This window comes from Cricetulus griseus, chromosome 5 (genome assembly GCF_003668045.3).
Source record: "Cricetulus griseus strain 17A/GY chromosome 5, alternate assembly CriGri-PICRH-1.0, whole genome shotgun sequence".
In the NCBI taxonomy this organism is placed as follows: Eukaryota; Metazoa; Chordata; class Mammalia; order Rodentia; family Cricetidae; genus Cricetulus; species Cricetulus griseus.
In genome coordinates, this window is record NC_048598.1 from 105,989,246 (window position 1) to 106,002,524 (window position 13,279).

General features: G+C 41.1%; 1 protein-coding gene across 2 annotated transcripts in view; it reads left to right on the plus strand.

Annotated features, from left to right (window-relative positions):
* The window catches only part of Efcab11 (EF-hand calcium binding domain 11), a 185,256-nt gene extending 173,813 nt beyond the window's left edge, over positions 1-11,443 (plus strand). For both annotated transcript variants that reach the window (XM_027419094.2, XM_027419096.2), the window contains one exon: positions 11,162-11,443. Coding sequence is in view for 1 of the 2 variants with exons in the window: in XM_027419096.2 (XP_027274897.1) it covers positions 11,162-11,180 (19 nt within the window). In the remaining variant the exon portion in view is untranslated. The remainder of the gene's footprint in view (positions 1-11,161) is intronic.
* The last annotated feature ends 1,836 nt before the right edge of the window (positions 11,444-13,279 follow it).

The following is a 13,279-nucleotide window of genomic DNA, read 5'->3' on the forward strand; positions in this document are numbered from 1 at the left end:
CATGCTGTTCCTCCTCCTGTTGCTGCTGCTAATGTTGACAATGATCATAGCACCCACTGGTCTCACGGGCAATGTAGCTAAAACAAAGCCTACCTTGGTCTAAGGAATCAGTACATTTACCTAAATAATTAAGGTATAGGCGTATGGGCTGTGATTTAGCAGTGGAGCACTTGCCTATAATGCATGTGGTCCTGGGTTTAATCCCTAGCCCTCACCCTAAACCATTGTGTGTGTGTGCTGCTTGATGGCTGGAAGAGCATTTGGGACTTACTTCTGTTCTAGTTATCTAATAACAAAAATGATTTGGCACACAGACCTCTTTCTTGACCTGCAAGCTTGCCCTTTGAAGCAAGTGGGGTGAGGTGGACCCATGGTTGCTTTAAGCAGAGTGTCTCTGCACTCATTAATTCTTAAGGCACATGGGAAGACATCATATCCCTCTAAGGATCACAGCGAATCATGCAGGGGCATTCCTGACTTCGGGTAGGTACACAGCCTGCTCATCTCAACTGTGTTGACTTAACCTGGTAGAGATCTATTTCAGTTTCAATTCCTGTCCATCATCAGGTAGGCCTTGTGACTTGTAATGTCTCTTCTGGGAAGAATATACTTCTCTGCCCCACTGACACTGATCTGGTGACATAACCTAGCCAATGAGACGTGAGCAGAAGAGACTGTATGGGATGCAGGGGAGCCTCTCTCACTCTTTCTCATTTCTTTCTGTCTGCCACAGGAATGCCATGTCCCTGTAGGCACTCAACTTGAATTGCCACCTGTGAGTGAGTGGTTTGTATGCTACTGAGATGTTAGGCTCATTTGTCACAATTGACTGATATAAATGGTTGCTAATTGTCATGAACAAGTGAAAAATGGCCCAACTCTAGTACATGTGGCTATTGATTGAGCTGGTAAGAAATCGGGGGAAACATAGGGAGGGTTAGAAGGAGGAAAAGGGGGTGGGAAATGATGTGATTATATTTTAGTTTCAAAAACAAAAATAGTAAAAAACAGAAACTAATCCTAAATATAAGAAAATTATGTTCTTCCTTCAGGTTGAACCAACAGTAATAAAACCCCAGTGTGGCATAGGAAATATGCAAGGGCTGTAAAAACCCATAGAGTCATAGAACATGCTCATGAAATAAATGGCCATTCTTGGACATTGATAATGCCAGTCTAAAGTGGAAAGAGTCGTTAGAGATTAAGATGAAAAAGCATGAGGCCTGCAGGGCACCTTAGTGGGTCAGGTACCATTGTTTCAACTCTTAACTTTTCTTGAATTCCCTATGTCCATCATATGTTCTACCTTACTTAATCTCCCTAGCCATCTTGGAGGGAAGATACATTGAATGTATTTTCAAAGCCTAAAAAAAAAAAAAGTGTCTGTGTTCTTTGACCCATAACTTGAAATCTGTCCTGAAGAAAAGATAAAAGATGAGTGTGCTGGCTAGTTTCCTGTCAACTTGACCCTAGAGTTATTTTGAAAGAGGAAACGTCAGTTAAGAAATGCCCCTACCAGATTACCTGTGGGCAAGCTTGTAGTGGATTTTTCTTGGTTGATGGTTGATGTAGGAGGACCTAGCTCACTGTGGGCAGTGCCACTCCTGGGCTGATGGTCCTGGGAGCTATAAGACAGCAGGCTGAGCAAACCATGGAGAATAAGCAGCACTCCTCCCTGGCCTCTGCTTCAGCTCCTGCCTCCAGGTTCCTGCCTTGAGTTTCTGACAATGCTGACGTCCATGGATGATGGACTATAGCTTTAAGGTGAATAAACCCTTTCCTCCTCAAGCTGCTTTTGATCATGGTGTTTTTATTACAGGAATAGAAATCCTAGATAAGACAGAAATTGGTATCAGGTTGTGGGGTGTAGTAATCAGGGTTTTCTAGAGGGACAAAACTTATAGAATGAGTGTGTGTGTGTGTGTGTGTGTGTGTGTGTGTGTGTGTGTGTGTGTGTGTGTGTGTGTGTTTTCAACAAATTGAGATCCAAGTAGTCCAACAATTACCGTCTACCAATGGAAGGTCCAAGAATCCAGCAGTGTTTCAGTCCACAGGCTAGATGTCTCACCTGGTCTTTAGTATACACCAGAATTCCAAAGATGTCAGCTCTGATGCCAGTAAAGGAATGGATTTGCTAGGGAGAGTGAGAGCAAGCAGGCTAAGAGAGAGCAAGCTTGCTTCTTCCACTCCCTTTATATAGGCTGTCAGCAAAAGGTGTGGGCCAGATTAAAGTTCTATCTTCCCACCTCAAAGATCCAGATTAGAAGTGGCTCTTCCCACTTCAAATGATTTAAAGATTTATTTATTTTTCACTTTATGGGTACAGGTTTTTTGCCTGCATGCATGTATAGGGGTACCATGTACATGCCTGGTGCCCGGGATGCCCTGGAACTGGAGTCACAGACAGCTGTGGGCCACCATGTAGCTGCTGGGAATTGAACCTGGGTCTTCTAGAGAAATACCCAGTGTTCCTAACCACTGAGCAATTTCCCCAGCCTCTCAAAAGATTCAATTAAGAAAAAAAATCCCTCACAGGTGTGTCCAGTCATTTGGGTTTTAGTTAATTCCATATGTACTCAAGTTGACAAACAAGAATAGCCATTGCATGGAGTGTTGCTGTGACAGGCATGACCATGTATTTTGTGGAGGATTGTGCAAAGACTTTAGAACTTTGGGCTAGAAAAGGCATTGGGTGTTCAAATATTGGTGAACCATTGTAGGAACTTGGTGGATAATATTGAGAGCAATACAGATACTTGAGGTTTGAAGTGTGAAGTTTCAGAGAGAAGCAATGACTCTATAAGGCAGTGGTTCTCAACATATGGATGGCAACCCCTTTGTGGGGGTCGAATGACCCTTTCACAGGGTTCACCTAAGACTATCAGAAAACAGATATTTACATTACAATTCATAACAGTATCAAAATTACAGTTATGAATTAGCAATGGAAATAAGTTTATGGTTGGGGGTCACCACAGCATAAGGAACTGTATTAAAGGGTCACAGAATTAGAAAGCTTGAGAGCCACTGCTATGAGAGTGCTATCTTAAATAAGAAACTGGCTAGGCGCGGTGGCCCATGCCTTTAATCCCAGCACTCAGGAGCAGAGGCAGGTGGATCGTGGCACACAGAAACTGTGGTCCAGAGGCAGCTGAGGTTGCATCTCATGCTAGCAGCCAAACTTAGTAGTGTAAGAGTCTCCCAGGTGGTCCTGGTTTTGAGGGCATGAAGATCAGCTGAGACTTGGGACTGTGAGAGGTCAGGACAGGCCAACAGTTAGGGGCAGCCTCATTAGCAGTGAAAACCCCGGCCTTAAAGGGGCCATGGAGAGAGGCTGTGGCTTGGCACCATGTGGCAGGGGCAGAGTCCCCGAAGAGAGCCAAGGAGAGGCTATTGATGAAGGGGCAGCCCAGGTGCAGTGGAGATTTTAGAATCTGGGAGATGTCAGTACCATGGGATGACTGCCAAGCGTGGGGTATGGCCAGCCTGAATCTATGAGACAAGCTGGGTGTGCTGTGGATAGCAGAACCTGGGAGGTGGAGCTGCTGTGGAAGCCCTTTGGAGCCCAGAGGATCCTGAGTGAGTCCCAGAAGTCTAACACTAAGCCTTACACTGTTAGATTTGCTTTTTTATTTGACTGATTGTAACTGTGCCTGGTTCTTCCCTCTGGGAATAAGAAAGTATTAGAATTTTTTTTTTTTTTGTTTTACAGAAGCCCACAGTTGAGAAACTGAACTTCTACAAAGACTTTGAAATTTTAGAGAGACTTTATGGTTTTAGGGAGACTTAACATTTAAGAGAGAGTATGGATATTTTAGAGACTGGATTTTTAAAAGGTCTTGAACTTTGAAAGAGAATCTGGCTGTTCTAAAGAGAATGGACTTTTAAAGACTATGGGGCTTTTAATGTTATTTATGCTTTTATATTGTGGTGTTAATATTAACATGACATCTTGGGGACCCATGAGAAAGAAAAGGCTCTAGTTGAATAATGATGTATCGGTGTGTCAAACTGGTAAGAGGTCAATTGTGCTGGCTAGTTTTATGTCACGGCTAGAGTCATTTGGAAAGAGGGAATCTCATTTGAGAAAATGTCCCTGTCAGAGTAACCTGTGGGCAAGCTTGTGGTAGATTTTCTTGATTGATGATCACTGTGGGAGGGCCTAGCTCACTGTAGGCAGTGCTATCCCTGGGCTGATGGTCTTGGAAGCTATAAGACAGCAGGCTGAGCAAGTTACAGAGAGAAAGCCAGTAATCAGCGATTTTCTGCAGCCTCTGCATCAGCTCCTGGCCCTAGGCCCTGCCTGTGTGCCTGTCCTGACTGCCCTGGATGATACTACAAGCTGTAAGGTGAATAAACCCTCTGCTTCCCCAAGTTGCTGCTGGTCATGGTGTTTGCCACAGCAGCACAAACAATAAGGTATGAGTTATTAACATAGCAGCATGACTCATAATTATGGAACTCAGAAGCAGTGTACGTGTCCAGGAAGTGGGGATCTTTTGAATAGAGTCATTTAAAAGTAATATATGAATATATAGTAGACATGAAAAGATGTATTCACATTAAGTGAAAAATAGCTTACGTTTACAACTGAACTGTTGTTTGTACCTGCTGGGAGAGGGAAAATCAGCTTTCTCCAGTGTATCAACCACTCTGGGGTAGGCCTCATGTTGAGGAGTAGTTGACCAACATATAATGGACTCTGCAGTTTTTGATGTGCTTTTGTTTGGTTACAGTTTGGTTTTGTTGTTGTCATTGTTAGTGTTGGTTTTTTGGGGGGGTGTCATTTTATTTTCTTTCTGGGTTTGGGGAGTTTTGTTGTTGTATTGGGGTTTTGTTTGTTTTCTGAGAAAGAATTTACAGTTGGGTGGGTAGGGAAGGTGAAAGGGAACTGGAAGGTCTTAGGAGAGGGCAAGAATATGATCAAAATACATTTAAATTTAAAGTTGTTTTCAATAATAAAAATATAAAAATCACACACACACACACACACACACACACACACACACACACACACAACACATATATATATATATATATATATATATATATATATATATATGGAGAGAGAGAGAGAGAGAGAGAGCACATAATTTCTCTCTGTTCCATACTATAGCCACTAGCCACAGGAGAACTCAACATGTGGTTAAGCCAAATTGAGATGAGCCAAAATGACAGCCTAACATGGCAAAGACAAAGGAATATGAAGTAGCTCATTAATAATTTTCACTGATTGCAAGGTATAAATGATACTTTAGACATGTTAAAATGAATGTCCCCTGCTTCTCTATGCTTTTTAAAAAACGTGGATAATTGAATAATTAAAATTTCATCTATGGCACAAATTTATTTTGGGTTTTGTGGCGACATAATGTCTCTGACAACTACTCAATGGCTTTGTAAGGCAAAGACAACCACAGGCTGTAGGTAAATGAAATATGTTACAGGGGCCGGGGGTAGGGTTGCAGAGTAGGGATGGAACTAACCTGCACATAGTAGGATGCTTACTACTTTTGGTAAGCCACAGTATCTGCAGACATTGTTAAATGTCCTCCTGGGAGCAAAATTGCTCTGACTGATAACTGCTGCTTTTAACTTAGATTGTTTTACTTCCATAAAAAACAGAGGGAGGGAGGAAGGGAAGAAAGGAGGGACGGATGTTCTGGAAGAGGAACACCAAGATTGAGGATAAACTTTTTTTGCCACTTCTTTATTTTTCTACATTTTCTGGATTAAGTGCATGTTACATATTAGTATATTTTTAAAAAATCATGTATCTCAAAAAGAAAAGAAAAGAAAAGAAAAAAGAAAAGAGACATGTAGGGAGAAAAAAGCCAAGTGGACAGAGATAAAATGAATAACAGAAAGGTAGGCTGGGGAGGAATGTAGCTCCCCTCCCCAAGGACAAGTTCTATACTTGTTGGAAGCCCAACACTCCAAGATGGAATGTCAAAAGTAGATGCTGTTGGTGGGTGGCTGACTGCTCTCAGAGTCAATGGGTTTGGAGCCATACATCTGCTACTCTGTAATAGGCAGGTGCATGCCTGGTGTGCAGTCGGTGCTCATCAAAAACAGGAGTCTTCAAAATATTTCTTTTATTTTTGAGATTATAACATAATTACATCATTCCCTCCTCCCCTTTACTCCCCTAAGCTCTGCCATATGCCCCTCATTGCTCTCTTTGAAATCCATGGCCCTTTTGTTCATTCATTTTGCATTTAACAAGTCCTTCTGCCTACATTGTAAGGTCTGTTGGGACCCACACACCTGGAGTTGACAGAGGAAAAGAGGGAATAAGGAGCAACAAAATTTCAAAGCCAAAAAGGTGAAAATTATCTTCATACAACTTCACACAAAAACCTACAAAGTATTCTAGCAAATAAAAAGCCTGTGCCAACTTACAATAATAATAATAATAAATGTAATATAATATAATTATATTTAACATATAACTGCATGCAATGCATAATTACCTGTATAATGATATTGATGATTAATAATCATTTTTGTATGTATCACCGACCTGTCATGCACTGGTCAGTGTGCTGGGGGCTTTGTAGGACTTAATGCTTCAGAGACTCTGAAAGGTAGGCAGTATTTGGAGATACTGTAGAAGCCCAGGATCAGGAGTTGTGAGATGTATGCTGTATTGGTCCACTCTTGGATGCTGTGACAAAACACCTAAGAAAATTGATGCAATGGAACAAAGACTTGTTTGGCTCCCCTGGGTAGGAAGGCTCCTGTGCTTTCAGGCTGTGGTAAGGCAGATGGTGGGGAGAAAGAGCTAAATTTCTCACCCCATGCTGGTTGGGAGGGAGGGAGAGAAAGATGGACTGATGTAGACTCCCTCAGACTGGAGTATACTTTCTAAAAGATGGTTCAACTATGACTGGTGAACCCACTGATGAACTTAACAGCATCCTTGTGATCCAGTCACTTCTCAAGGGCACTGTCAGCCACAAACCAAGGCTTTAACACAGGAGCCTCCTGGGAACACTTTTCATCCCAACCTTAAACACATAAAAAAGGGAGCTAAGCCTGGAGTCCACACTGACTCGGGGGCTCTTACACTTCTCAAAGCTAGTGGTCTACTCTAGAAAGGAATACACTTTCAAATAGGACTCAAGTTTTCATTTTGAACAAATCAAGGAAAAGATAGCACCTAATATTTGGTATTTGGCAATTAGTCCTGTGGGGAGGGAAGAGAATATTTTTCCTGGTGGGACATGGATAAGCTTATCAAATTCAGATGTAGTTTGAGCGCATTTATGGGAAGGTAGGAGAATAATGCACTCTGAACCATGGCTATATATTATGTTCTTTTGTGGAGTTTTTAAAATGTATCCTTGCCCATGTTCCACCATGGGCCAGATGAATATGTAGTGCAGGTTTTGATATTAGAAGAAAAATCCCCCAGATGGTTTTATGGTACATTGGAATTGGTAGTTGTTGGCCTTACTGTCCCGTGTCTGTCATTCCTTACAGCATAGAAGCAGGTTTTTTCTCTAGGTACTCACACCTCTCACATTGTTACAGGCCTTAGGGAGTGGCCAGGACATCACAAGTAGTACTCCCAGCTCACATCCATATGATGCATCCCAGTGAACCCCAGGTGTATGTCCCATGGATCTTCCAGGCATTGCCTTTTTGTGGTCTGCACGGCACGTGTTCCTGTTGATAATCCCTCCTTTTCACAAGCTCCCTTCCTTTGCTTCTGTGACACTCACACCCTTCCCTGACTCTCTTCCCTCCTGTTTATTGAGTCATCTCAGCCTTGGGGACCCTTCTTCTGCCTTCTCCATGTTCTTCTCCTGAGGTCTTCTTGGCCCCCACTCTCTTCACTGAGGATGGCTTCCACACCTGCACCTCCATCTCACATCCCTCTTCTGAGCTCCAAAGCCAAAAATCCAGTGGCTAACTGGACAGGTCTGGTGGGGGAAGTCCTTCTGTGTATATGTTTGTCTCATTGGTTGATAAATAAAGCACTGCTGGCCAATAGGGAAGCAAGATAGGTGGGGCTAGGAGTCAAGGAGGATTCTGGGAAATAGAGTAAAGAAGGAGAGTCACCATGTGATCCCAGGAAGAGGGGACACATGCCGCTGGCATCCTTGATAAGTCTTTATAAAATATATAGATTAATGGTTATGGTTGATACTTAAGACAGAGCTAGCAAATAAGAAATCCTAGTCATTGGCCAGCAGCATTGTAACTAATATAAGACTCTGAGTGTTATTTGGGGCCCTAATGTGGCAGCGGAACTCAGGCGGCTGGCGGGAAGAGTTATCGTTACACAGGTCCACCTTGTTACCTAACAGGTGCATCAAACAAATCTTCCCCCAAATGGAGGCCAATCTTCTATTGCCGCAACCCTTTATCCCATCTCCCTTGCTTTAATGAATGGCACTAGTCACAGATCCCTACTCAGTCGCGCAATTTAAAAGGTCAGGAATCTGTCACTTCCATTTTCCTCCTGACCCCAACAACCACTCTATCATAGTCATGCCTCTCTACTTCTTCTCCATTGACAGCTTATTTTCAGATGCCCTTAGTCATCTCCTCCATGATTGCTGTCATGGTCTCATGCAGTCTTCCTGGCTCAACCATGTCCTGTTGGCCAAAGGGATCATTTTGATACACAGATACAACCACATAAACCTAGAGGAGAATGACTCTGTGGCTGGCTTCAGCATGTGATTCCAGAGATTTCCTTGCAGGGGCCACTGCTCTGGAAGACAGGAAGCAGATTCCCTTCTGCTTACAGTTTATCAGTACAGTGACCTTGGAAGACACCCGGCCCTGCTATCTAGTGACTGTCAGGAGGAGTGTCTTAAGGTCAGCTCTTCCCATATCAAAGCCAGGTCTTGGCAGATACTCCCAGCATTTGCTTGGCTCCTTTCCAAATATCCATTTAGGTCAACTTGCTTGCTTACCTAGCAGTACATTTTTCTCCTAATACATTGAAGGAATTCATCTAAAAAAAAAATACACTACTTAAAATGAGATGCTCTTAGATGGGGGAGGGGGCACTGGATTTTTTTAATGACCTAAATGAGTATTTGATATTTCAGTAAATATGGGGCCAATTTACCTTCAAACAGAAAAGAAAAGAAAGACAAATCCCTACATTTTTCCATCATAGGAATGAAGATCTAAATGAAAAAAAAAATCCAAAATTATTAGATAAGGCAATACCTTCATGAATTTTGGGAGAGAAAAATTTGCTTTAAGACAGCATTTTAAAAAGCCAACTATTAATAGAGCCGTGTCTGATTATACCTAATTAAAACCCTTTGTTAAATGAACAAAATTAAGAGACAAGCTGTAGCCTGGGTAAAGGTATTCACCAAATATCTAGCAGGCAAGATTATTATCAAGCAAGTATGGAATCCCTACAGATCAGGTAGAAAAAAAAAAAAACCTCTTCAAAACAAAGGAAAAACAGGCAAAGTCTGTGAACTAAAAATTTATAGAAAGCAAATATGAATACATAAATATATTCAAATATTTGACTTCATACATAATTATGGAAGTGCAGTTAAAACAATAAGGTTCCCCCCATCATACTGGCAGAAATTTTTAAGTTTGAAAATATCAACTGTTGGCAAGGTTAATGGGGGATCTGCTACTTCACTCCCTGAGTTTAAGGATGGGACTCGATATAGACACATTTGAGAGCATTTGGCAGCATCTTGTAGATTTGAAAATGTGTATCCCAGTGACATAGCAATTTCTTGTGTGAGTATTACCCCAGGGATAGTCTCATATGTGTGCACAGTAGCCATTTGCACAGATACATATTTGTACCTAGTTCTTATCTAAATGCCACTAATACTTTGGTATTTGTTGTCTGTGGAATTAATAGCTGCCTATACTAGTTTTCTGGGACTTTATAACAAGTTACCATGACCCAAGTGGCTTTAAGAACAGGATTCAATTTCCTCACAGTTCTGGACTCTAGAATCCTAGGCCACGGGTTAACAGGGTTGTTTCTTCTGAGGCCACTGTGGTTTGTCACTCTGTCTTTCTCTACACATACTGTGTCCTAATCTCTCATTCTTTTTGTTTGTTTGTTTTATTTTTTTGTTTTTTGAGACAGGGTATCTCTGTGTAGCTCTGGATGTCCTAGAACTCTCTCTGTAGACCAGGCTGGCCTTGAACTCACAGAGATATACCTGGCTCTCTTCCCAAGTGCTGGGATTAAAGGTGTGTGCCACCACTGCCTGGCTCAAATCTCTCATTCTCTTATACATATACCAGATAACTTAGGGTCTATCCTGGTAACCTTTAAACCAAATCACCTTTCTTAAAAACAAACAAACAAACAATCTCTGAATTCTGAGGTACTAGGGCAGTGGGTTCTCAACCTGTGGGTCCCAACCCCTTTGGCAAATTCTATCTCCAAAAATATTTATAACTCATAACAGTAGCAAAATTACAACTATGAAGTAGCAATGAAAATAATTTTATGGTTGGGGGTCACCACAACATGAGGAACTATATTAGGGGGTCACAGCTTTAGGAAGGTTGAGAACCACTGTACCGGGGTTAAGGCTTTAATATGCAAATTTGGTAGGGGATATAATTTAGCTCCTAACACAGTTCTTCAAGTGAGTGGGATCCATGAGAAACCATGGTCTCCATCTCAGAAAGCCAAACCATGTTGAGCGAGCATGACACACAAAGGTATATAGATAGACTCAGCTTCTCAAACAGTGGATCACAACCCCAGATTGGCATCATGTCAGTAAGTGGGGAGAAGGTATTAGAAAAAATTATAATGGTAAAAAGGTTTTGAATGTCAAATGGCCAAAAATTTATTTTAAATGAAACAAGTAATGAATCTGAAGTGCTCACTTATCTGGGATCATGTGACTTCTTTGTAGCCTTGGTTCCGAACACAAGGTCCTGTGCACACTTTGCATTGTGAATACCATCCTGCCACACACCGGCCAACACTGTTGGAAACACTTTAGCTCAGACTTGAGGCTTCTGTGTATGATAAATTGTAACATTTATACTGTACAAAGTTTTCTACCTTTATTGAAACATAATGGTGGAAGATGATGAAATTTAGTATATTTCTACCATCATACAATAGCATCTAAGTATCAAAGTGATAAATTTTTGGATTGTGTGTTAGAATGTTTGATTTTTTTTTTAGAATCTATTTGAGCTGCTGACTGGAGTTTCACTAAAAGTTGTTGGGTGGACTTGCGTTTGGATTAGACCGGAATCTCCAATCACTTCTGCTGTGCCACTGGACAGAGCTCTGCCATTTTGAGATGGATGTTTATGTAAAATAGCACTCTCAACAGTGACAGTTAAAAAAATCAAAATATTGCTCTACCCTGAAAAATACTGCAAGTGCTCTTTGATGTGTGGTATCAGATATCCAGACAAGATTTAATTCTTTACGTGAAAATAAACAAGCATGTCTATCTCATTAGTGTCCAAATTTGCTTTTATCTTTACTACATGGTACAAGCATATGTATACAAAAGAATTATTATTTCATTATTTTCCAAAAATTTTATTATTTTTGTCTGGTGGGGGACATGTATGCAGGTGCCTGCAGAAGTCAGAAGGGCAACTTGGGTCCTGTTGAACTAGAGGTACAGGCAGATGGGAGACACCCAAAGTGGAACTGAACTTAGGTCCTCTGAAATAGCAGCAGACATTTTGAACCTCTGAGCCGTCTCTCCAACTCCCCAGGGGATTTTTTAAAGATAAATTTTAAAATAAATTTCTTATGATTTATATGTAGTGAATGCTTGATTGCACACCTGTTTCACATACTGGTGTGCCAGGGATCCCATAAAATTTTCTTACATGAACAAGGGGTAATATATGAAAAGCTTTTTGAAGCCTTGGTATGTGCCCTGTGATATCACTTACTACACATGGGCAAGAAGCATGTGTACAAACCTATATCAATATTTTATATGTGTATGAAAACATAAATGTTCTAAAAGGGTCAATTAAATCTGATTGTCAACAAGACTTAGTGTTTTATTTATTTTTAAAAATATTGGAGAGCTGGGGTTGTATCTAAGTGTTATTGCACTTGACTAGAATGTCTGAAGCCACTAGGTTCAATCCTCTGTGCTGTCTTTAAAATATTGGAAACGACTCCTCATGGAACTTTCTCCAAAACTGACCACATACTTGGACACAAAGCAAGTCTCATCATGTACAAGAAAATTGAAAAATCCCTGGATCCTAGCTGACCACCACGGATTAAAATTGGATACAAACAACAACAGAAAAGCTTACAAATTCATGAAAACTGAACAGCTCACTACTGAATGAACAATGTGTCCAGACAGAAATTCAGAAAGAACTAAAAGATTTCCTAGAATTGAATGAAAATGAATACACAGTGCACCCAAACTTACAGGACACAATGAAGGCAGTTCTGAGAGACAAGTTCATGGCCCTAAGTACATACATTAAGGAAAAACAAAAAACAAAAAAAAACTGGAGTTCATACCAGTAGCTTAACAGCACACCTCAAAGCTCTAGAACAAAGAGAAGAAATCACACCCAAAAAGAGAAGATGGCTGGAAATAATCAAACTTGAGGCTGAAATCAAGAAAATAGAAACAGAATTAAAAATATACAAAAAATCAAAGAAACAGATTTGATTCTTTGAGAAAAATCAATATGATTGACAAACCCTTATCCAAAGTAACTAAAAGGCAGAGAAAGAATAGCCAAATTAACAAAATTAGAGGTGAAAAGAGAGACATTAAAAACAAGACACCATGGAGATGCAAAGAACCATAAATACATAGTTTAAAAACCTATACTCCACAAAATTAGAAAATCTAAAAGACGCAGGTAATTAGCTTGATACATACCATCTACCAAAGTTAAAACAAGATCAGATAAGCAATTTAAACAGATCTGTAACACAGAGAAATAGAAGCAGTCATTAAAAGTCTCCCAACCAATGTGGCCTCAGGTATCAGCACAGGCCACCCAGATTAGTATGGCCTGGCAACAGCTTGGTTCTCGGATATCAACATGGCCTCAGGTGGTGGCCCAGACCATGGGCATCTGTATGGCCCTCAGTGGTGATACAGGCCACAGACATTATCACAGACCCTGGCTGCAGTGGCTGCCCTCCCCCATCCACATGCTGTAGGGAGAGCTAGCCCTGATTCTTTCCTGAAGGGGGCAGTCCCAATGGAGGCCCAGAATGACCAACTCAGCTACCACCCAGGCCCACATCAGGACATTAAGTTGGTCTACCCCAACATCTAACCCATCCATAACC